This window comes from Balaenoptera ricei, chromosome 9 (genome assembly GCF_028023285.1).
Source record: "Balaenoptera ricei isolate mBalRic1 chromosome 9, mBalRic1.hap2, whole genome shotgun sequence".
Taxonomy (NCBI): Eukaryota; Metazoa; Chordata; class Mammalia; order Artiodactyla; family Balaenopteridae; genus Balaenoptera; species Balaenoptera ricei.
Genome location: NC_082647.1, coordinates 7,649,901 through 7,675,775, shown reverse-complemented (window position 1 = coordinate 7,675,775; position 25,875 = coordinate 7,649,901). Strand labels below are relative to the sequence as shown.

Sequence of the window (25,875 nt, the reverse complement as noted above, 5' to 3'; positions counted from 1 at the left end):
ATAGCTGGAGTCTGACCACCTGTCTTAGGTGATTAGCCTATCACAATGTAATTAGCCGGGAGCACCGTTATTACAGTAAGTCTTTTTTTTTTTTTAATTTAATTAAATTAATTAATTTATTTATTTATGGCTGTGTTGGGTCTTCGTTTCTGTGCGAGGGCTTCCTCTAGTTGCGGCAAGTGGGGGCCACTCTTCATCACGGTGCGCGGGCCTCTCACTATCGCAGCCTCTCTTGTTGCGGAGCACAGGCTCCAGACGCGCAGGCTCAGTAGTTGTGGCTCACGGGCCCAGTTGCTCCGCGGCCTGTGGGATCTTCCCAGACCAGGGCTCGAACCTGTGTCCCCCACATTGGCAGGCAGATTCTCAACCACTGCGCCACCAGGGAAGCCCTTACAGTAAGTCTTAATAAAAGGACCAAAGTGGTACACAGGCATTTGTTCAGCAGTTTTACAAATGACTGGTTTTGTATCTTTGCTTTTGATTTTAGGTAATAAAGCATGTCTAATTGTCTTTAGCAAATGACATCAGAGGCTCAAGTGTTTTTTATGTTTTGTTTTGAAGGTTGTTATATGTTTTTTCTGTCTTGGAGTTTTCAACCTTTTATTTATTTTTGATAAATTTATTTATTTATTATTTTTTGGCTGCATTGGGTTTTGTTGCTGCTCAGGCTTTCTGTAGTTGCGGCGAGCAGGGGCTACTCTTCGTTGCGGTGCGCGGGCTTCTCATTGTGGTGGCTTCTCTTGCTGCGGAGCACGGGCTCTAGGCACACGGGCTCAGTAGTTGTGGCTCGCGGGCTCTAGAGCACGGGCTCAGTATTTGTGGCTTGCGGGCTCTAGAGCACAGGCTCAGTAGTTGTGGCACACGGGCTTAGTTGCTCCGCAGCATGTGGGATCTTCCCGGACCAGGGCTCGAACCCATGTCCCCTGCATTGGCAGGCAGATTCTTAACCACTGCACCACCAGGGAAGTCCCTCAACCTTTTATTATAAAAAATTTCAAACATACAAAGAAGTCAAAAGAATTTTATAGTGAAGACCCATTTAACTGAACTTGCTTAATTACATATCTTTCTATCCTGAATCCCCATATCCATCCATCCATCCATTTTATTTCATACATTTCAGAGTAAGCTCTAGACATCAATACACTTCTCCCTAAATGCTTAGGCATGTACATTGTTGGAGTTTGATATTTGTTTATAGTTTCCAGTAGGTAAGTTTTGACTAACACATTTGCCCAAGTAACCCAAAGCCCTACCAAGATACAGGGCATAATCATCCCCACAGAAAGTTCCTTAATGCTTCCCAGTTAATCCTGGCCTCCCCCAAGGCAACCACCATAGATTAGTTTGGCCTGTCCTAGAAGTTCATCTAAAGGGAAGTATGAAGTGTGTACCACTTCATGTAAGGCTGCTTTCACTCGATATTTTTGAGGTTTATCCATGTTATCATAAGTAGCAGTAGTTTCCCTACCCCCTCCCCTTTTTTTTTTGCTGAGTAATATTCCATTGTATGAATACGACAGTTTCTTAATTCATTCTTCTAATGACAGATACCTGGGCTGTTTCCAGTTTTGGGCTATAATGAATAAAACTACTATGAACATCTAAGTGGAGATCTTTTATATCTCTTGGGTAAACACATAGCAGTGGGATTGCTGGAATGTATGGTAATAGTATGTTTAACTTTATAAGAAACTAGCCAACTATTTTTCCAAAGTGGCTGTATCATTTTGAATTCAGTGAGCAATGTTTCTGAGTTCTAGTTGTCCCACAATTTTGCCCACATCTGCTCGGAATGTCATTCTCTTTAATTTCAGCCATTCTTGTGGGAGTGTTGTGGTATCTCCTGGTTTTAATTTGCATTTCCCTAGTGATTAATGATGTTGAGTCCTTCTCATATGCTAATTGACCATTTGTATGTCGTCCTTTGTAAAGTATCTGAGTCTTTTGCTTTTTTTTTTTTTTAACTTTTGGATTAATATCCTTTTTATTATTGAGTTGTATGAGTTCTTTATATATTTAGGATGCCAGCATTTTATCAGATATGTCTTGCTACTATTTTCTCCCAGTTTGAGGCTTGCTATTCCTGTTCTTAGTGGTGTCTTCGAGTGAGCAGGTTGTTTTTATTTTGAGGAAACCTAATTTATTTGTTTTACTTTCTTTTACAGTTACCATCCTCTGTGACCTATAAGAAACCTTTGCCTAGATGACAAAGATACTGTGTTTTCCTCTTGAAGCTTTACGGTTTGGGCTTTTACATTTAGGTCTATGATCCATCTTGAGTTAACTTTTGTGTGTGGTGTGAGGTAGGGCTTGAGGTTAATCTTTCCCCCACGTGGTTCTCCAGTTATTCCAGCATCATTCGTTTCCCCCAGTGTGTTGCTTTGGTGTCTTCGTTAAAACTAAGTCACAATATAAGTAGGTTCTATTTCTAGAATTGTTTCATTGGTATGTATCCATCCTAAAGGAATGACGTACTACTAATTTGATTTGTTTCTATTTTGTGCAGTATGTTTACATCTATATTCATGTGGGATTATTGGTTGGTGTTTTCATTTTTTGTAATTTCTTAATTACTGTATGTATGAAAACTCTTGAAGTCAGGTAGTATAGGTCTTCCAACTTTGTTCTCCTACCCCAAGATTTTTGACTATTCTAGGTCCTTTGCATTTCTCTATAAATTTTATTGTCAGCTTGTCAGTTTCTACCCTAAAAGTTTCTGGATTACAATTGGGATTACATTGAATTTTTTTTTTTTAAACATCTTTATTGAAGTATAATTGCCTTACAATGGTGTGTTAGCTTCTGCTTTATAACAAAGTGAATCAGTTATACACATACAATATGTTCCCATATCTCTTCCCTCTTGCTGAATATTTTTTAATAGCAGTTTTATTGAGATACAGTTCACATGCCATACAATTCATCCATTTAAAATGTACATTTCAGTGGTTTTCAGTATATTCACAGATATGTTCAATCATCACATTTTAGAACATTTTCATCATCTCAGAAAGAAACCTTGTACCCTTTAGCTATTACTCCCTTAGTCCCCCGCCTCCCTGCTGATCTACTTTCGGTCTATAGATTTGTCTGTTCTGAACGTTTTATGTAATGTAATCATATAATATGTGGACTGAAGTGTATGCCCCCCAAAATTCATATGTTGAAGCCCTAACCCCAGTTGTATAGTATTTAGATGGGACCTTTAGGGAAATAAGATTAAATGAGGTCATATAAGGTAGGGCCCTGATCCTATAGGATTGGTGTCCTTATAAGAAAAGGAAGAAATACCGGAGAGCTCTCTCTCCAAGGACACAGGGAGAACGCAGCCATCTGAAAGCCAGCAAGAGAGGCCTCACCAGAAACCAACGCTGGCACCTTGATCTCGCACTTCTAGCCTCCAGAACTCTGAGAAAATTAACTTCTGTTGTTTAAGCCACCCAGTCGGTGGTATTGTGTTATAGTAAACTGAGTAGACTAGTTTTGTGTCTGGCATCTTCCACTTTACTGTGTTTTCAAGCCTCATCCATGTGGTGGCATATATAACTACTTCATTTGTTTTTATGGCCAAATAATATTCCACTGTATATATTACATTTTGTTTATCCATTCATCAATTAATGGACATTTGTGTTATTTCCACTTTATACCTATCATGAATAGTGCTGCTGTAAACATTTGTGTACAGATTTCTGTATGGATATGCTTTTATTTCTCTTGGTTAGATACCTAGGAGTGGAATTTCTAGGTCAGATGGTAGGTCTATGTTTAACCATTTGCAAAACTGCCAGAATGTTTTCCAAAGTGGATGATAGTACCGTTTTACTTTCCCACCAGCAGTGTGTGAGGGTTCCGGTTTCTCCACATCCTGACTAGCACTTGTTATCATCTGACTTTTTTGATTCTAGCCATCCTAATGGGTATGAAGTGGTGCCTCATTATGGTTTGGATTTGCATTTCCCTGATGACTAATGATGTATCTATTGGCAATTTTTATACATTCTTCAGAGAAATGTCTCTTAAGAGCCTTTGCCCATTTTTTTTTTTTTAAGTGAATTTTTTTTTTTATTAATTAATTTTATTTTTGGCTGTGTTGGGTCTTCGTTTCTGTGCGAGGGCTCTCCCTAGTTGTGGCAAGTGGGGGCCACTCTTCATCGCGGTGCGCGGGCCTCTCACTATCGCGGCCTCTCTTGTTGCGGAGCACAGGCTCCAGACGCGCAGGCTCAGTAGTTGTGGCTCACGGGCCTAGTCGCTCCGCGGCATGTGGGATCTTCCCACACCAGGGCTCGAACCCGTGTCCCCTGCACCGGCAGGCAGACTCTCAACCACTGCGCCACCAGGGAAGCCCTGCCCATTTTTTAATTGGGTTGTCGTTTTATTATTGAGTTGCAAGAGTTTTTTACATATTCAAATAGTTTATCAGATAAATGATTGATAAATTGTTTTCTCCCAGTCTGTGGATTGTCTTCGTTTTCTTGATTGTGTTCTTTGACACGAAAAACTTTTAAATTTTGATAAAATCTAGTTCATTTTTTTCTTTGGTTGCTCATGTTTTTGATGTCATATATGAGTCCCTTGACAAGTACAAAGTCATGAAGATTTATTTTTATGTTTTCTTCTAAGAGTTTTATAGTTTTGGCTCTTAGTTCTAGGTATTTGATCCATTTTCAGTTAATTTTTATATACAGTGTGAAATAAAGGTCCCCCTTCATATATTTGCATGTCACTATATAGTTGTCCCAGCACCATTTGTTGAAAGACCATTTTTGCCCCATTGAATGGTCTTGGCACCCTTGTCAAAAATAAGTTGTCCACAGAGACATGGGTTTATATCTAGATTCTCAATTCTGTTCCATTGATATATGTGTCTATCTTATGCCAGTACCTCACTGTCTTGATTACTAATTTTGTAGTAAGTTTTGAAATCATGAAGTGTAAGGGCTTCAACTTTGCTCTTTTTCAAGATTGTTTTGGGTCCCTTGCAATTCCATGTGAATTTTAGAATCAGCTTGTCACTTCCTACGAAGAAGTCAGCTGGGATTCTGATAGGGATTGTGTTGAATCTGTAGATCAATTTGTCATCTTAATAATAAGTATTGTCATCTTAATAATGTCATCTTCACCTATTCTAGTGTAAGTTTTTGAAGGTACAAATTTCTTTGTAAGGATTTTTAGCTTCATTCCACAAATTTTGATTTGTTGTATTTTCATTATCATTTAGTTCAAAACAATTTATGTCTTGTTATTTGTTCTTTGACCCTTGGGTTTTATAGAAGTGTGTTGTTTAGTTAGAAATATTAGAGGTTTTCCAGGGTAGCTTATTGTTGCAGATTTCTAATTCAATTTTGGTCAGAGAATAAACTCTATATGAGTTCAGTCCTTTAAAATGTATTGAGGGCCATGATGGCCCAGAAAATAGCCTATTTGGTGAGCATACAGTGTACTGTTGAAAAGAATGTGAATTTGTTGGGTGTAGACTGGAGCAGGATCCTGTTGGCTTGTGGGAGATGATTATGCACATCTCTCCCCAACTCCCTGTCAGTAACGTCATGTTGGTAGCTTGAAATCTGCCATGGAGGGAGTCTTACCCCACAGATAGCTGCTAAGGCTACAGTCAGGACTTTTTTCTTTTTTTCTTTCAGAGAGACAGTTTACTAGCATCCACTAGGTATAGAATTAGGTGAAGGTCATCTGTGTCATGACTGCTTTCCCCCCTTCCCTGCCTTTGGTCTAGTTGCTGAGAGAGGGATTTTTAATCTTATCCTATGATTGTGGAATTGTCTTTTTCTCCCTTTAATTCTGTCAGATTTTGCTTCATGTATTTTGAAGCTCTGCTATTAGGAGAACATACATTTATGATTATGTCTTTTTAGTAAACTGATCCTTTTATTATTATGCAATGTCCCTCTTTTCTCTGGTAATATTTTGTTTTGTTGAAGTCTGTTTTGTCCGATATTGTTATAGCGTCTTCAGCCTTCTTATGCTTAGTGTTTGCATGATAATCTTTTTCCATCTATTTACTTTCAATTTGTGTCTTTATATCTAAATTGTGTCTCTTCTAACAGCATATTGAAAGGTCTTGCTGTTTTGTCCCTTCTGATCATTTCTGCCTTTGATTGTAGGTTTTACTCTACTAACATTTATTATAAGTATTAATAGGTTGGTTTTTAGGCCTACCATTTTATTATTTTTTCTGCCCTGTAAAAAAATTTCTCTGTTCCTGCTTTCCTCTCTTCTTTTGGATTATTTGAAATTTTTCAGAATTGCATTTTAATATATCTGCTGGCTTTTTAAGCTATTCCTCTGCTGTGTGTGTGTGTGTGTGTGTGTGTGTGTGATTGCTCTAGGGAGTACAATATGTATCCTTTTATTTCTTTTTTAATATGCTACTTAGAGTTGACATTGAATGACACCACAGAAAACATAGAAACCTTGTAACTGCAGTGTTCCATTTACTATCCCAAGCTCATCCTTTATATTACATCTAAATAGTTTTAAGACCCACAAGACAATATTATAAATTTTAGTTTTAAATCATTCTTTGTATTTTAAAGAATTAAGAAAAATAGTCTTTTATATTTGCCCAAATATCTACTATTTCTAATGCTCTTCATTCTTTTCTGAAGATCCAAGATTCAACCTGATATCAATTCCTCTCTACCTAGAATTTAAGTCTGTACTATGTGAAGTCTCTAAGTTTTATTTCATCTGAAATTACCTTTATTTTGCCTTCCTTTTTGAGGAATATTTTCACTGGATAAAGAATTTTGGGGTTGATAGGTTTCTTTTTTTCTTTCAACACTTAAAGATGATATTCCACTGTCATTTGGCCTTTGTAGTGGTGATATTGTTTTGCTGTATGTTACAAGTCTACTTTTAATATTTTTTCTCCCCTTTAGTTTTCAGCAGTTTTTTTTCTTTTTTTCCTCTTTCTTCTTCAGAATTGATCATTTTTGTTGGTCTGTCTTCAGGAGTCTTATTTCGATTCCACTCTGCTCTCAAGCCCATCCACTAAATAACTTATTCTAGGTAATATGTATTTCAGTTCTGGAATTTTTATTTGGGTTTTTTTTTTCATAGTTTGTTTTTTACTGCAGTTAATTTTCATTTGTTATGAGCCTGTTTTTCTTTGTGTCCTTGAGTATAGCTATAATAGTTGCTTTAAAATCCTTGTCTCCTAATTTGGACACAGGTCACCTCCAGGTTGGTCTCTGTTGCTTATCTCTTCTCTTGAGAGTGGGTCTCATTTTCCTGTTTCTTAGGTCTATAGGCTTGGGTTGTGCTGTTCCCTTCTTCCAAGACGAGGATACTCTGCAGTGTAAGCCACCTTTTGGTTGCTCTCTGGTGCCTTCGGACAGTTCTTTTTACACTTTTTCAAGTTTATAGTTACTATCCCACAGAAACGTGGTTAGATACGTTAGTACTGATAGCAGAACCAAAGTTTAAGTAGAACCTGAAGTTTCAGCGGCAACTCCTGCAGGCTCCACGGACGGTGACATGGGCACTGCCGGGGGCAGGATTGGGTTGGGGGTGGCCACGAGAGAGGTTTTCTGTCGGCAGGAATTCAGTAACTCATGCAAAGTTTAATTAGTCAAAAGACAATACAGGAGTATGATTTGAAGATGTGTATATTTGCCTGAAAAACAAGAACTAAATCAAGAAAGAGTTAAAAGCGGTTGCTGCTGTGGGTTGGGAGGGGTGGATCATAACACGCTTGCTTTTTATTATTAGTTCTTCATTATTTCATCTAATTTAGATGTAAGCTGATAAAAGGAAACCTACGTTTTACAAAGCAGGATGGCTCCTATCCTCTGCTGTCTCTAGTCAGCACTGTCTCGTGTTTTCCATGCCTGGTTGGATAATGGTGAGGGTGATGCTAATTTGGGAATGAACGTTAAACTCTGGGTAGAAATTTTAAAAGAGCTTTTAAGGGCTCCCCCCCCCCCCCCGCCCCCCAGTTAAAATTTTGCCTTTTAGTCTGTTCTGGGACGCCCAGGGTTCCTTGCATTGTTTCCAGGTCCTCTTTGAGGAGGTGAGGCTGAAAGGAAGTAATCGTGGGGTCAGAGTGTGTTCTGGGCACAAAGAATACTTTGTGAAGAAGAAAGAATTCTGTAGTTAAAAGTTTTTAAAAACCCTTGCTAGCCCTGCTCTCCCAAAGTAATGACTATTAATGTCTGGACAGATACATAAACTTTATCTACATGTCCAAAGGAACCATACTAAAATGCTCATTTCGAAGTTGTGTTTTTCACTTACTGTGATCTTTTTAACATCTTTCTGTATCGATCTATGCACGTACCACACCACGTTCACTGACTCCAGGGCTGAGTGCGCCCTTAGTGGGCGCATGGTTCCGTGGTTGGGCAGGTGCTCCTCGTTACCTGCCCCTGTGCCGAGTTACCTGCCCCCTCGTTCTTAGCCTGCAAACCATTAAGGACCATTTGAAGAGTATGGCCGGAAAGAACAAAACCTTTTAATATCAAGCAAGCTCAGGATGGGAGCAGATTAGAAAGAAAACCCCACTGTGGGCTATGGGCTCTGGCCTGCTCTCAGCTTTTCTTTATTTGCTTACAAGAACGTTGTGATAAATCTTTTTAAGTCTAAACCACTAATCTTTTAGTCAGTCAATATAAAAATTCCATCTAAGAACGCACTGTGTCAGATTTTAATTGGCAGCATTTTCTTAGTGTTACTTAAAGTAATGATACATATTATGACCAGAGTCTTGGATTAGATGAAATTTGGTAAATATATTGCAGTTTTTATAACCACTCTATATTCTATGACAGTGTTAAAAGCGCCCTATTGTATCCTCAGGTGAATCCAACAGTGTATTTAATTATGTTTGACAGGTTGTTAGAATTCTTTTTATCATCTTCAGCAATGCTGTGATAGTTTGATAGCTAAATTAAAGTATTTGTATACTTCCATGATAATTTCACTATGATAAATGCTTGTGAGTATAATTACTGTATCAAAAAGAATGCACTTGAATTTTGAATATTTCCAAATTTTATTCCAAAAAAAAATATAACAGTGTATGCTCTGACCCCCCCAATGGATAGACGCTCCCATGTTCCTGCACTTTGGCTATCACTGAGTTTGACTGTTTTTTTGTTGTTGTTTTTTTAAGACCTTTGTTAATTTAGTAGCTAGAGATTAATATATTGCCGAGAAATAAAGGTCAGGCTGAACTAGGTAACCTAAAAAATTCCCTAGAACCAAACACCTAGAACTGGGTGCTGGATACAACGTGAGACTCCGTGCTACCCGAGGATCTGGGTGAGAGGTGGGTGGGCTGGAAGCAGTGGTCACACAGAACAGGAGCAAAGCCCTGCGCCCGGGCGGGAAGCTGATGTTTCCATGGAACTCTTTAGTGAAAAGGTGAACTGGAAAACAAAATAATCGACCCACTCTCCCAGGCAGGCCACTAGGAAAGTAGTTTGAGCCACGTTCTGCACGTGAGGGGATTGGAGGGGAATCCGTCCTGAGAATTTGTCACCTCTGGTGTCTTTGGGATTTGAGTTTGTATTGCCAGCTTGCTGGGGGATTTCCCCAAGCTGGGAAATTAACGTGAAAACCCCACTGAAAATGAGTTTTTAAAAAACCCCAAAGTTACAAAGTGAGGAGAGTCTGGGTCCACGTGAACAAGTCAGCATATAGAACAAACAGCAGAACTAGAGCCTCAAGAACTTCAAACAGAAAGGTCTTTAGAGAGCACTTCTAAGTGTATTAAAAACAATTAGTGATGTAAAAGAGTCAGGAATATTAAAGGAACAAAACACTATGGACAATAAGACATCTTTTTAAAGAAGTAGGGAAAATCTGAAAATGTAAAATAAAATTATTAAAAATAGCAAATTTGGCACAGCTGATAATCACTTAACTTGATGTGGTAGGTAGATCAAGAAAAATTAGATAGAAATGTTTGAACCTTTGAAGAACTACTTTGTGAATTAACCTAAGTGTCCTGCAATGGCATTAGTATTAAACTTTTTTTTTGTAAAAATGTACACCCCAAAAAAAAAAGAAAAAGAAAAATTAGAAAGTTTGAACAAAGATAAAGTGATGGAAGTAACTGAAGTTATAAACTGAGATAAGGAGGTGACATGAAAATGTAGCAGAGAAGCTAGGAGAAAACAGAAAGGGGACCAGAAGTGTTTGAAGAGGAAATAACCCAAGAATTTACCAGAATTGGTGAAAGCAAAACATGCATGCCAAATTTTAAGGTAACCATTACAAGAATATGAATAAGATGTGTAACTCCAGCATAACAAAAGAACTACAGTGGAATAAGGAAACTGTCGATCCAATATAAGGGAAAGGGGGAGAAAACAAGAAGCACAGAGAAAAAAAAATTAAAGTAGAAAATGCAAAATAAGGTGGTAGAAATTAATCGAGATAGCGGTAGAAAACAGATTATAATCTTAAAACCAAACCTGCCCATCAGAGACTGTCTGTCTGACTCAATTTCTGTTTTAAAAGTGAATTTTACTGTGGTGATTCGCAGTAGACAAACCAAAACATAGAGATATAAAAGTTGAAAGTAAAGAGGTGGAATACAGGTATTTGAGATGAATTCTAACCAAAATATAGGGAAAACCATATTAACATCAGATACAATAGATTTCTAAGGCCCTGTTGTTAAGAATAAACATGGTTACTTTCTAATGATAAAAAGAACAAGTCACCAGGAATATAATTCTAAATTTGTACACTTACTAACAGGGTCTCAAAATATATGGCAGATTTTTTAGAGAATTATAAGACTAATTGACAAACCCATAACTGGATAGGGGGATTTTAATAAAAATTTCTCAGTAGTTAATAAACAGGCAAATCACTGACAATACAGAAGATCTGAAAAGCAAAAGTGACCAGCTTGCTTTAACAAACCATGTGTCCAGCAGTTAGAGAGTGGACATTTTTTCAAGCACATGTAAAGAAAGTCACTACATCTTCAGCTACAAGTCTCATCATATTTTAAAGAAACTATCCAAAAGATAACACTCTCTGATTAATTTTAAAAAGAAATTAAAGGATTCTTTTTAAAGGTTAAAAAAAATACACTTTGGAAATTAAAAAATTCTAAACTCTTAATCAAGATATAACTAGCAATGGAAAAAAGAAAATATAACTGAATAAGGAAAATACATATCAGACTTAGGTGATGTAGCCACAGAGGTGTAGAGCAGAAAGTCTGTAGGATTTTTTTTGTTTTTTTAAAAATATATTTATTTATTTTGGCTGTGTTGGGTCTTCGTTGCTGCACGCGAGCTTTCTCTAGTTGCGGCGAGCGGGGGCTACTCTTCGTTGCAGTGTGCAGCTCCTCACTGCGGTGGCTTCTCTTGTGGAGCACGGGCTCTAGGTGCGCGGGCTTCAGTAGTTGTGGCACGAGGGCTCAGTAATTGTGGCTCGCAGGCTCTAGAGCGCAGGCTCAGTAGTTGTGGCACACAGGCTTAGTTGCTCCGCGGCATGTGGGATCTTCCTGGACCAGGGCTCAAACCCATGTCCCCTGCATTGGCAGACGGATTCTTTTTTTTTTTTTTAATTTATTTATTTATTTTTGGCTGTGTTAGGTCTTCGTTTCTGTGCGAGGGCTTTCTCCAGTTGTGGCAAGCGGGGGCCACTCTTCATCGCAGTGCGCGGGCCTCTCACTGTCGCGGCCTCTCTTGTTGCGGAGCACAGGCTCCAGACGCGCAGGCTCAGTAGTTGTGGCTCACGGGCCTAGCCGCTCTGCGGCATGTGGGATCTTCCCGGACCGGGGCACGAACCCGTGTCCCCTGCATTGGCAGGCGGATTCCTAGCCACTGCGCCACCAGGGAAGCCCAGAAAATCTGTCGTCTTTAATGCTTATATTAAAAAGAACAAAGAGGATAAATTACAAAGCTAAGCAACCAAACGAGGATTTATAGAAAGAGAGCAAATGTAAAGAGAGAAGTAAATTTAAAACAATAGAAATATAGATACAGTGATGAAAATGGATAAATCTCAAACTGGTTCCTTAAAAAGACTAATAGACAAGCCTCTGGCAAAATTAATAATAAAAATATTTTAAAAGGGGGACAACAAAATTAGCGGGCATTTTTTAAAAGAAGACTGAACTGGGCAGTATACTTGAAAAGTTTATTGAAATGGATAGTTATCTAGAAGTAGCAATACATATAGTCGGGAAAGGATAGACCATTTAATAGGTGGTTTGTGAACCGTTGGTTTTCTATGCAGAGAAATGTAAAATCGCTTTTCTTCTTCATGTTATATACAGTTTTAATCAAGGTGGATTAGAAATGTCAGATTTAAAAGGAAATACAGGAAAATCATGCCAAAATTTGGAACCTGCCAAAAGATCATTAGCAGGGTCTAGCAACGAGAGAATGGATAAATTATAAATCTGTACTATACAGTACATTACATACAGCTGTAACTATCTCAAACGTTGTCAGAAACAAATTGGCAGAAGCAAATGTACAACGTGTTACCGTTTGTGTAATCTAAAATTTGAAAACATGCAAAATAATTTCATATATTGTTACACAGTAAAATATAAAACATTCATAGGAATGTTAGACACCAAATCACAGGGACATTTGCCCCTAGGGAAAGGGGGAGGAAGAGTGGGATTAGGGAAGAGTTCGTAGTATGTCAGGTATACTCTTGTATCATTTCATTTCCTAAAAAGTTGAGGGGGATTTGGATGGAATGAGACAAGCATGGGAATGTAATAAGATTTGTCCAAACTAGGTCATGAGTTTGCGAGAGTTCGTTGTGTATTATAATCTGTGATTCTGTCTATATTTGAAATATTTAATAAAATGAGTCAGTGTTTTATGGCATAGTTCTTTGATTACCACTGAGATTGAGGGGTTTCTTAGGTTTTTGGCTACTAATACGTATTTCTTTTAGCTTTTGGATTTTCTGTTGGAATCCTTGTTTCTTTAGAGATTAATTTTTTTCACATTGTTTTAAATTACCTTTATTTATTAATGATAGTAACTTTAAGATATTTCTTACTAAAATAGTTTCAAAATTTCAAATGAAGTGATTATATGACTTTGCTTAGAAAGGCCTTCTCCAACCTCAGATCAAGAAAGTATTTGTATGTATATTCTTTGTTTTATGGTTTCAGTTTGTGTATTTTAATTCTTAATCTGTTTGTAATATATTTTGGAATATGAAAGTTTTTTGAAATCACCTATAATGCCATTTATCCAATAATCTTTATCCGCTGACTTGAAATAGTTTTTATATAGCAAGCTCTTAAATACACCAGAATATTGTTTCATGATTTTTCTTTCTGTCTGAATCAGTATTGGTGTCTTTCTATTAATTTGATCCAAGTAAAATACATGCAGGTAAACGGAAATAGTATTAAAGGTTATAAAAAAAAAGAGAGACCACATCTCCATCTCTCTCCATAGTGCCTGGGTCCTGCTCTTTTCTGATTGGCCAGCTTTAGGCATCCATGACTTTCACTTGTAATAGAGGACTCCGTCTCTTTCACTGCCGTGTCTTCTGCTTTTCATTTTTCATTCTCAGAGGGTAGCTTTGGTTAAATCCACTTACAGATAATTTTAAAGTAAAGTTTTGGTTATTTTTATATTTATGACGTATGCTTTTGGAAATATTCATAGCTAAGCATTGTTATAGACTACGGTTATAGCTCTTTGTTTTCCCTGAAGTAGATAATTGCTTTTTTTCTTTTCATTTGCAACCTTTTCTTTGTACATTTGCCAGTTCTTTTCTTACCTTCTAATATACTCTCAGGACAGTTTTCCACAAGGTAATGGCATTAGACGATCTTGAAGGTCCAGAGTTTTCTTGGTGACCTTCCTCCAGGATGTTCCATCCTCCTCGGCTGGCTGACTCTTAGCTTTATTGGTGTGTGAATGGGATCTTTTTTCCACTCTAACTTTAACAGGTTTTTGTTGATACATGGGAAACATTGATACTGAAGTATCTTATAAGAAAATATGTTCGTATTAATCACTGTTGACATTGATGATGCATGTTGATTTCCTTGACTTTTCTCCAAGTCACGTTTATAACTACTGCACGAGTGTTCACCAGTCAAACCAAGCTCGAGGGGCTGGTGTCCCTCCTTCTAAATCAAAAAAGGGGCAGACGCCGGGGGGAGCTCAGTTTGTTGGCTTGGAATTGTACAAACGGCTTAAAGAATTTTTGAAGAATTACTTGACAAATCTTCTTAAGGTAAGATGTTTTATATGTATACTGAGCATTTATAATAGAATGTAAAAAAAAAAAATAGTGAAATAGATTCTGTTGATAAGTTAAATCTTTCACTGTCATTCTTTCATTGTTTTTGGCATTGACATGTGCCTGAAGGTGTTTTGCTCTTGCTTAGTCATTTACCTGTTGTGAAAATGAAATCTTCATAAGCCCATATTCTGTTCTTTGATTTGTTAAATTAGAAGTTTTTGATAGCCTTTCACCATAGTAGTACTTTCCTTAAATTACTAACCATTTGGTATTTGGTGGTTAGAGATTGATGAACCTTTTTTAAAGCATATAATTATGAAGTCAAATTACCTATGTTGTATTTTGAACCCAATGTGCTATTCTGTATCAAAATGTATAAAAGACTTGTAAGGTTATCCAGCCTTCGGTAATCACATTGTCCAGTATGTTCTTGCCTTTTCTACATGGCCTTGTGATATATTTCACAACTATAATGAAATTGTGCCCTTGGCTGGGTGGGTTTCACCACGAACATTCATTCCTCCTGCTCTGAGCCTTTTGCTTGGACAGTGATGTGGTTTTTCGCCTTCATCTTCTGCCTTTTTCTTCCTCAGTCTCCATCCTCTGTAGCAAAGGCAGTGTGACGCCTTCCATCCAGCCACAGGATGGGCAAGTGGCTTCTTCATCTGGTGCTGCGCACGTTATGTAGAGTGTGTACCCTGGGAAGTCTGCACACGCTGTGTATATACTTTAAAGATTTTTTATTTACACAGATAACAGGCAGAAAACTTCAGCATGCTCCACATTTGTTTTTCTTAATATATTTTACAAGGTAATTGGAAACTTAACATCATTTTAACAGACCATAATCGACTGACCACAAATCGTGACTAAGACGGTATTATTTTCCATGTTCCTAAGCAGTCTTGCTGAAGCCACTGTGCCCTCCTTGCTTTTGTTCACAACACTTTGTAAAGTGAACCCCGGAATTAATTACTCTTTAGTACTGAAGTGAGGAACAGGGTGTTGTGTTTTGAAAGGTATTGACAGCCGTGCCATCAGCGATATTATTTTTTGCATTTTAAAAAAGGTCATCTACTATAATCCAGAATAGCTTAGCTTTACATGTTCGGGTTCATTTCTTGTTATTTAAATGAACACAAATTTGGTTGTATCAAGATACGGTCAGGTTTTCACGTGGCTTGTCGGATCACTTGTGCAGCGTGTATTTATGGAGCTTCCATTCTGTCGAGCTTTTTATTCTGCCAGTTGAAGGGGCCCCAGGCTGAGAAGTTCAGGGGCGGCCCCGGGCCCTCAGTTCATAGAGGGGCTGCCCTCTCCCAGCTCCCCGTGGAGTGCTCTTCTGCTACAGCACGTTTTAATGATGCTGCAATTTAATGCCCCATTTTTAAAGGGTAAGACTTAACTTTGTAGATGTCATTAGTACCTAAGAAAAAATTTCAAGTTACTTTCCTTCAAATAAAACTTTGTGGTTTAAGTTGTAGACATTTCAGTAAAAATAATTTGGTAAATGAACATTTTCCTCGTGAGGCCTTGTTAAAGAAGAAATATTGCACCATTATACTGTATACTTTATTTTTACAAAAATGCAGCAGATTACCACGAAGAGCTATAGATTTTTATAATTTTTAAGTAAATTTAATGAAGGAAGAAGATGCATTAAAAAATGAAATAGTATCAGCCCCGTGGTCTAAATTGTTAATTGGACATTTTAATTAATTTTTTAACAGAAAATATCAAAAATAGGAGTAAGTTGAGGTAAATTCCTTATTTGTTAATATAAAGGAATTACCCTCATATTCTAAAAAGTTCAGTCTTTTTATGACTGTATATGCATATTAATACCATGAAAAAAGTTCTAATTTGAGATCAAAGAATTTTCATTAAAATTCTCTTTAGTGTGATCCTCATGAGCTACTTTCTTGTGAGAATTTGTAGTAAATGAGCATGTTTTGTATACAGAATAATTCAAAGGACCCATCTAAAACCATACACGTCAGTGTATCTTAATGCAGTAGATTTGTTTCAGTTAACTTTTATCTCTGATTTATCATGAGACAAATTAGTCATCTTAAAGCTTAGTGAACTTGTCTTTAGGACGGAGAAGATTTGATGGATGAGAGCGTACTGAAGTTCTACACCCAGCAGTGGGAAGACTACCGGTTCTCAAGCAAAGTGCTGAATGGGATCTGTGCCTACCTCAATAGACATTGGGTTCGCCGCGAGTGTGACGAAGGACGAAAAGGAATCTATGAAATCTACTCCGTAAGATTGTTTTTACACACCTTTCAAATGTGTGTTTTCTTAGGGACGCATCTTCCTTCCCAGTAGGAGATCTAGGCAAATAGTAAGCAATTTTCAGACTGGTGAGCTACAACTTCCTTTGTTTTAATTTATCAGTAAATGGCCCTTAGATGTTTTGTGGTGAGAAAAGAGAAGGATGAGTAATTGGCGTTCTAAAATACAGCCTGCACGCTTCTGCATTTACTTATTAAAAGTTTCTTCTTCAATTATCTGACCGACCATCAGGCTGAGCCCGGAGCTATCCCCATTTTAGCACAGCGAGTCCTGCATCCCGGCCCAGCAGGCAAAGCGGGTCCCTTCCTGGGACTCAGGCCTCAGTGATCAGCCCTCCGCGGTCTTTTGGGGTCTGGGAAACTGCTTCAAGGAGGGAACTGTGATGTGAAATTCCATTCTACCCACTCAACATACAAAGTAATATGAGTCATGACACTTAACAGAATTCAAAATTGAGGGGTTTTTTTCTTTAAGACTGCATGAAAATAAATTTTGAAGAGGCAAAATTTGACTTGTTAAATCACCTTCATTAGTGTGTTTCTTCAGTCAAGGGAGCTTTTTCCAGGCTCACTGGTTTTCAAAGTGTGGTCCCCAAACTTGCAGCATCAATATTACCTGGGAACTTGTTTGAAATGCAAGTCATTGGGCCTCAGCCTAGACTTACTTAACTAGAGACTCTGGAGCTAGGGGCCAGCAGTGTGTTTTTAGCAAGCCCTCCAGGTGATTCTGATGCACTGTCGAGTTTGAGAACCAGTCAAGGGAGGACTCAGAACAACAGAACAGTCTATCTGTTCATAATAGGCTCTCAGATATACAGACAGTACCTTTTTTGAACGAGTGGTGTTCAAATGTCAAGTTCTGCATAATGAGATTATCTCCATATCCAAGAATGTTGCTATAATAGCAATGCTTTGTTGCTTTGCTTTTGGCAAATTTAATTAAAAGAAAAGTAATGTGCCATAGATGCATGACAGATTTTTATTATTTTATTATTTGTGTAGCTCAGTTTCTATACCAAACTGTTACTGCTTCATAATGGTACTTTGTTATACAATTTTAACAGAACTTTCTAGGTTTAGTGTTTTGATTTGAGTCTTTTGTAGTTCACCTTTTCTTTTCCACTTACAAATGCTTTCTTGAGACTGAAAGTTGTCAGTGTAGGAATCAGCATGATTTTCATTGATTTCCTCTTGGCTGCTTGACCTAAAACACCATATATATGCGCTGTAATAGCATCACATGCTCCTAAAAATTATTATAGTCTTTAAACTTTTTTGTGTACTGTTTTCAAGATTTGACTGCTTTTTTTTCCTTTTCTTTCTTACTTTTTTTTTTTACTTTCAAAATTCGTAGTTTCCACATCCCTAAATGCTGTAGTTAGTTTGGAAATGCAATATGCAGCCATAACTCCTAGCAAAGGCCAGTTAACACCCCTCTCTAGAAACAGTATTTCCCTTGCCTGCTCTTGCAAGGAGCCTGTTGAATTCATTTAAAGTTCGAATATCAGTTGACACATGGAACAGTTCTTGTACAGTGATGCCTCATTGCATTTTCCAGACTCTCCAGAAGACGGGGATGCTTTGTCATGAACTATAAAGATTTACTTTTTTCCCTGATAATTTTGTCTTTCTCTTCAATTATAGGAAGTTGTGGGTTTCCTTTCCAGTCAACCAGAGCGCATAAACTAATTTCATTATTAACACGTTAAAGTGATTGAGCAAGACTTTTTCCCTAAATCTGTCCTTCTGAACTTTCTCTGGTTTACCTTCGGTCCTGCTTTCTTATCTTGCCTTTCTTCCTTCAAAGTGACAAATTATCCCAAGTCCAATTAGGTCTGCCTAGTGCTGTCTTAACTTAGAAAAAATGTCTTGGAAAAGTTATTTTTAAAGGTGCAGTATCTTTACTGGAAGTTCATGGCCACACGTTGCGTTTGCCTTGCCTCCCCCTGCACTGACGAGGTCTGAGGAGTTGGGGAGAGGAGCAACGGCGAGTTTGCACAGGGAGAGTTACCTTCAAAACTGTGCCCCACAGGGTGCATTTTTCCTGAAAAATAAGACTGTTTCTTCCCAGCGTCTTTTTTGGTAGCATAATTCCTAATTCTGAAATAACCTTTTTATTCTAATAGTACTTGAGTATATATTTTTCATGCTTTACTAAAAATATTTTTCTCTTAAATAGTGCTTTCATGTTGCCCTTTTTTTGGTAGAAAGTTTTTCATTTTGTAAATTAAATTTACACATAATCTTTTCAGAACTGTATTATCTTACATAAACCCAGTTTTATCTGTGGTTAAATTTGGGGGAAAATAAGACTGATAGCATTTAAATTAATTTCTCAGCAGTTTGTATTTGAGTGTTAAATTGTTATAAATTTGAGTTTGAACATAACTGAATAATACCTTTCTCAACAGTTTAAAAACCATATATGAATTGTAACATTTCTCTTTGGGGGAACATTTTACAGTAACTTTCTGACATAACCTCTGTTGAGAAGTTCCAAAACTTTTAAAAATGCATCATACGCACACATACTAGTAAAATGGGAAATCTGAATAATTTATGTATAATAAGCTGCATTCATTTAAGATGTACAGTTTGATGCATTTACAGTTGTATGCATCCGTGTAACGTAAAACACCATGATAAAGATACAGAACTTATTAGATATTGAAGGTCTATTATTTATTTTACTGAGTATTAGGAAACTATGATAAATGGAATTATCTTTATTAAATGTGTTAGGTCAAAACATACATTTGAGTCAGAGAACAATTTTATACATTGAATCCACTGTTGCCCTTTAGGCTAATATGTATGTTCTCCTAAAATCCAGATTTTCTTTTTATCTCAACTATTAAAATGTGAGCTGATAAACGTCTGTACTTTGATACCTTTTGAAGTTGTTAAGAGAATGGCTCTCTGATTTCATCATGATGATTTTTACCAAGTTTATAATCTAGAAATATTGATACATGTAATCTAGGATTCAGGCTATTTCCTATGACTTCAGCTTTGGAAAAAGCATAGTAAAAGTATAGCCATTTAATACTGTTCCTTTTTCTTTTCATCCAGCTTGCATTGGTGACTTGGAGAGATTGTCTTTTCAGGCCGTTGAATAAACAGGTACCTACTTGTGTGAGTGTGTGCATGTTTTCCTTTTAAAACCCCTTCCAGATTTCATTTCTTAGCCACTGTCTTCCTCACTCCTTTGAAATGTCCTAAGAGTGCCTCTCATCTTGCATTTAATGGATTCTGATGTTTAAGAGCTATGTAGTAACATAATGGTGGGTTGGCTAAAAACCCGAACGAACTTTTTGGCCAACCCAATACATACTGTAGTCTGTAATCTACATGTTTTCTTCCTGTATCCTTTCTAAAGGTAACAAATGCTGTTTTAAAGCTGATTGAAAAGGAAAGAAATGGTGAAACCATCAATACAAGACTGATAAGCGGAGTTGTACAGTCTTACGGTAAACAATTTCCCTTTAATTTATTCAAAGTTGTATATCAAGTGACACATAACAATGCTCCAATAGATTTGTTTTCAGATAGTTTAGTATTATCAAGAATATTGTTAGCATTTACAAAGGTACTCATAATTCTCTTTATGTCAGTGTGATTCGGTTTGATTTTTACCCATTATAAAAATTGTTTGATCTTTGTGCCCTAAGGAAATTTTGATGGACTAGACATTTGACATTTGAATTATTTCCTTTTCTGGTCTGATACTGAATTACTGGATATATATGCTAGAGTGTCATTAATGGAGCCGAATGATAACAGATTGAGAAATCTAAAAAGTAATACAGTATTTTAAAAGCTTAGGTAGCATTGTATTTCTTTGAAAGTTTAGAATTAGGCATCCGTACTTCTTGTAGCTTTTAGAAATATAAACGTTCTCTGAATGAACTTCATGATAACTTGAAACATGCCTGGCCATCCATCAGAATTACTTGCTTTTGTGTGTCTTGGATTTTTTTCTTTTTTCTTTTATTGAAAGTACACTTTACTACCAATGAATAACAGATTCGCCTTATGCCCTGTTGTTTTATTCTTACCTTTTAAGCATAACTTAAACTGAATGCTACACCTAAGTGTAGTCCTTAAAATATAACCAAAAATAGGGCAGTTGAAATGTAGTTCCTATTTACTTCCAGTGGAACTGGGGCTGAATGAAGATGATGCCTTTGCGAAGGGCCCAACGCTAACAGTGTACAAAGAATCCTTTGAATCTCAGTTTTTGGCTGACACAGAGAGATTTTATACCAGAGAGAGTACCGAATTCTTGCAGCAGAACCCGGTTACTGAATACATGAAAAAGGTAAGCTTAAACATAGTACTTAAAGTAGGCTTAAGTTAAAAGTTATTGCTGCTCAAATGAATTATTCTTTTAAATATATGCAACTTTCTTCAAAGTCATTTCTTAGGCACTGTTATCCTGTAGTGTCTGTAGCAGGTGCAAATGGTTTCTCCCAGTTCACCAAGGAGCTTTTATAAATTAATTTGATAATCATGGCTCAATGTTCTCCTTACTGATCGGAGGATATAACCGTAATAGCTGTATGACTTTTGTGTTTTGAACTGTCTCTACTACAGTAGAATGTATATGTGTGTCTAACGGGAGCCACGGTCTTACGTCAATGAGAAACTAGTTTTTAAGAAACAAATATTTGAAAACTTTAAGCTTTTGCTTTTTTGCTTCTGAAATACCCCCTAAAAATCTATGTAACACAGTCTTCAAGTTTGCATTAGGGGAGAAGTCCTTCCGAGAGAACAGGATCGAAGTCTTAGATAAGAAAAGATCCAAGATCGGTGTCTGTATCATAAATCTTTTTCCACATTAAGTGATGTTACAGTGAAGTTCTAGTGGAACTATTCTTCGTTCTCCTTCTCGGGAATACAGGTATCCCAGACTTATGCTCTGAGGAGTGATCTAAGTCAGGAGGTAGCAAACTTGCTATGAAGGGCCAGATGGTAAATATTTTAGACCTTGTGCACATGCGGTCTCTCTTGGAACTGTTCAGCTCTGCCATTGTAGCGCAGAAGCAGCCATGGCAACATCTAAACAGTGAGTGCAGCGGTGTTCCAATAAAAGTTTACTTACAGGCAGGGTATTGCCCACAGGCTCTGGCTGCTGACTGAGACGGGCACGGAGACTTCCAGGGAGTCTGGGGCTGACTGTGTCTGACACCTGCTTTTTTCCCTTTATTCTCTGTTCGCTTGGAGAGCAAATGCACTGCAGAATCACTTTCTCCACGTGCTGAGGTCGAAAGTTAGTAAGTCAGAAAGAGCAACAAACAGCTCCCCCTTCTAACCATGTAGAGAAAGTCCTCCCCAATTTGTTTGTGACATTCTGAGTGCATTTTCCCATAAGAGATGGTGATTATAAGTGGCCCTTACAAGTTTGAAGCTGAAAGTCCTTGACAAACAAATTTCTGATACCTCAAAACCTAACAAAAGTGGAACTCTTCAGAAGTATTATACTTGGAGTAGTGATAGTTCCTTGTGTATATTTATGGATTAAATTAGCTTTCGTGTGCCAATCTGGAACCTAACGAGCTTATAGAGAGTTTCTAACAGCTGCCTGACAAATCTGTTTTAAATCTAAGCATTGCCTGTTACTTCATTTTTTTATTTTGGCAGTGTAGTTTTCATAAAGACATATTTTATTGAACTCTACTATATATGGTGATCCTTTTAAAACTGTGTATGTTTTTAAAAGTGGGGCCTTTTATCGGGGTACACATCCACAAGCGTGATTCAGGCCTTTTCATTTTACAGACTGCTTAGTGAATTGCAGTTACCTGCTATCCACAACAAGGAAGGTAGTAGTGCTTTGGTACAAGGAAATCCGCTTTGTAGGCCAGAGCTACGTCAGCACTCCCAACGCAGGGAAATCTGCTTTTAAAATCGGACCTGGGACCAAAGGCAACTTGAGGAGCAGAGATTTCCAGTGGCCTGGATGTTTTCAACCCAGTGTGAGCTCTGCCTTCGACGGAGAGCATGCTTCCAGCATCCTTGCTCTCTTAGAGGGGATTTCTTCCTAGAGGCATTAAAGGTTTGGCCCAAATCTGGTTGGATCTTACCAAACATGACATCCATCCATTCTGAAAGTCCATGGTGCAGAGACTCTGTGAGCATAAAATTGGAGTTTAACCATGTGAACAATTCTACCCTTACCTATAGCTGTAGCCTTGCATCTCAAACTGAGCTATGGGTCTAATTTAAAATCCCTACTCCACCATTTACTAGGGGGTTGACCTTAACCTTTCTGTTCCTTGTTTCCTCATCTATAAAATGGGGATAATTTACTATTATTATTATTATTATATATTATTTGATGCTTGGCAAAGAGCAAGCATGATATAAGTGTTTGGTATTACATGCATACATTGTTTAGAACCTTCAGTATATGCCTGAGAATGTGCAAAACCATGAGATAAATGGTGGCACTTTTTTTTTTTTTAATTTGGTTGTATTTCTTTTTTTTTTTTTTTAATTAATTTATTTATGGCTGTGTTGGGTCTTCGTTTCTGTGCGAGGGCTTTCTCTAGTTGCGGCAAGTGGGGGCCACTCTTCATCGCGGTGCGCGGGCCTCTCATTATCACGGCCTCTCTTGTTGCGGAGCACAGGCTCCAGACGCGCAGGCTCAGTAATTGTGGCTCACGGGCCTAGTTGCTCCGCGGCATGTGGGATCTTCCCAGACCAGGGCTCGAACCCGTGTCCCCTGCATTGGCAGGCAGATTCTCAACCGCTGCGCCACCAGGGAAGCCCAATTGTGGCACATTTTATTCAATAACTTAAGAAGAAATTACGTTTATATTAAAACATTCTATCAGGAAGTAGAATACAAAACTCATGAACAATATTGAGATAAAGCATGAACTTTCAAGAAATACTCTGCTTTTAGCAGCCAGTTTGGGCTAGATGTGCAAATTCCCTGGGCGGGGGGGGCTTATGTTCCCATTTCTGTGTTGTTAGGAATCTTTTAGTGGAAACAGTTGAGAATCTTTGGCTTTCCTTCTGCTGATGACTTCGATGAGTGAACACCCCGAGCCGTATTAGTGCTTTAGCGTATCTTACTGTCTCCTCTGAGCTACGGAAAAAAGTGCGACTATTCTAGGTTTCTAATGTCATTTTTTTAAAACTTTAAAAATAAAGTATACCTTATTTCATTAATTTGCTTACTTTTTTGGTCTTTTTTTTTTTCATTTTTTTTTTCCTGCATACTGATCCTAATAGAATTAATAGGAACAGTCTTTAATTGCTTAACTTTATTTAGTCACTCTGAATTTGATCTGGGTGTTCTGGTATAATTATCTGCCAAGTACAGTGCTGATCAAGAGCTTATTTGCCTTCACATCAACAAAGAATGTAAATGACTGTCCTTCCTAAAACCTAATGACATAACACCCAGGACCTTGGGTTTTTCACCAACCTCAGAGACACTGCAGGCTCAGGTTCAGACCACTGCGAGAAAGCAAGTCACTCGGATTTTTTGGTTTCCCAGGGCATAACGCCATACTGTAGTCTATGAAATGTGGAGAATAGCGTTATGTCAAAAACACCAATTTACATACCTTAATTTAAAAAAACTTTATTGCTAAATGATGCCAAAACAATTATAATAGCAACATCAAAGATCACTGATCACAGATCAGTGTAACAAATAATAATAATGAAAAAGTTTAAATATTTTGAGAATTACCAAAATGTGGCACAGAGACCCAAAGTGAGCAAACGCTATTGAAAAAACGGTGCTGATAGACTTGCTCAACCCACAGTCCTTCAGTTTCTGTTTTGTTTTTTAAAAAGCAGTATCTGTGAATTCCAATAAAAGGAAGTAGGCCTGTGGGCAGTAGTCCCACCATATTCACAGTTTCAGTTACCCACAGTCAACCTCAGTCCGAAAAATATTAAATGGAAAGTTCCAGAAATAAACAGTCCATAAGCTTTAAATTGTATGTATTGAAATATGTCGTTCTGAGTAGCATGATGGAATCTTGCCCTTGAATCATACCTTTGTCCAGAGCACCTCCCCTGTTAGTCTCTTCACCGACCAGGTGATCAGATCGACCGTCGTCTGCAGTGCTTGAGATCACGTAGCCCTTACTTTACTTAACAGTGGCCCCAAAGCACAAGAGTAGCAATTCAGATACGCCAAAGAGAAGCCATAAAGTACTTCCTTTAAGTAAAAAGGAGAAAGTTCTCAATAAGGAAAAGGTTGCTAAGATCTGTGGTGAGAATAAATTGTCTCTCCATGAAGTTGTAAAGAAGGAAAATTTGTGCTAGTTTTGCTGTCGCACCTCAAGTTGACGTTATGGCCACAGTGCATGACACGTGCCCAGTTAAGATGGCAAAGGCATTAAACATAACTTTTATTACATTATATTGTTATAATTGTTCTACTTTATTGTTGTTGTTGCTAATCTCTTAACTGTACCTAATTTGTAAATTAAACTTTCTCATACGTATGTATGTGTAGGAAAAAACATAGTACCTATAGGGTTCACAGTTTCAGGCATCCACTGAGGGTCTTGGAACGTCTCCCCCGTAGATAAGGGGGGACTGCTGTGTAAACAACTACTGAGCCCCTCTGGCTTTTAATGCTTTTGTGATCACTTAGGGACCAGTTTGCTCTTCCCTCTCGGCCCCTGCAGGAAGAGTCTCTAGAGTGCTACTGGTTTTTTGTAGTACAGGGGATGGAAAGCCAGTGTCCCCCGGAGAGTGAATCATCAGTGATACCAAAGCTTTACCTTTCATTTTGGGGGAGAGAAAAGTTTTTAAGAGATGACTTTTTGCTGCCAGGGTATTATGTTCTTCCAGGAAACAGGTATAACCTCGAGAAAAAGTGGTGCTTTTTGGTTTGCGTGTCCTGTATTTCACCAGCTTTAGTTCTTGAGGTATCAGGCTTAATGAAATACTAGATATGAAGCAACAGAGGCTTGGAACTTCAGAGTTAAAGCACAGAAAGATCTTTTACTGTTTTTTAAAATAGCTTTGTAATCAGGAAAAAAAACACAACTGTAGACTTGCGGGGAAATACAAATAACATAAACCTGCACAAACTTGGGACACTGTTATTTAAGTATGCACATAAACACCAAATTGGAGTAATGCTATAGGGTTTTGTTTTGTTTTTATTTATTTATTTTTGGCTGCGCTGGGTCTTTGTTGCTGTGTGCGGGCTTTCTCTAGTTGCAGAGAGCCGGGGCTACTCTTCGTTGCGGTACGCAGGCTTCTCATTGTGGTGGCTTCTCTTGTTGCAGAGCACGGGCTCCTGGCTCATGGGCTCAGTAGTTGTGGCTCGCGGGCTCTAGGGCGCAGGCTCAGTAGTTGTGGCACACAGGCTTAGTTG

General features: G+C 37.8%; 1 protein-coding gene across 4 annotated transcripts in view; it reads left to right on the top strand.

The window, feature by feature from the left end:
* Positions 1 to 25,875, top strand: part of CUL1 (cullin 1) — a 110,658-nt gene that overhangs the window by 52,938 nt on the left and 31,845 nt on the right. For all 4 annotated transcript variants that reach the window (XM_059933151.1, XM_059933148.1, XM_059933147.1 and 1 more), the window contains exons 3-7: positions 14,037 to 14,211; positions 16,318 to 16,485; positions 19,590 to 19,640; positions 19,897 to 19,987; positions 20,675 to 20,838. In XM_059933151.1, the coding sequence (XP_059789134.1) occupies positions 14,037 to 14,211; positions 16,318 to 16,485; positions 19,590 to 19,640; positions 19,897 to 19,987; positions 20,675 to 20,838 (649 nt within the window). The remainder of the gene's footprint in view (positions 1 to 14,036; positions 14,212 to 16,317; positions 16,486 to 19,589; positions 19,641 to 19,896; positions 19,988 to 20,674; positions 20,839 to 25,875) is intronic.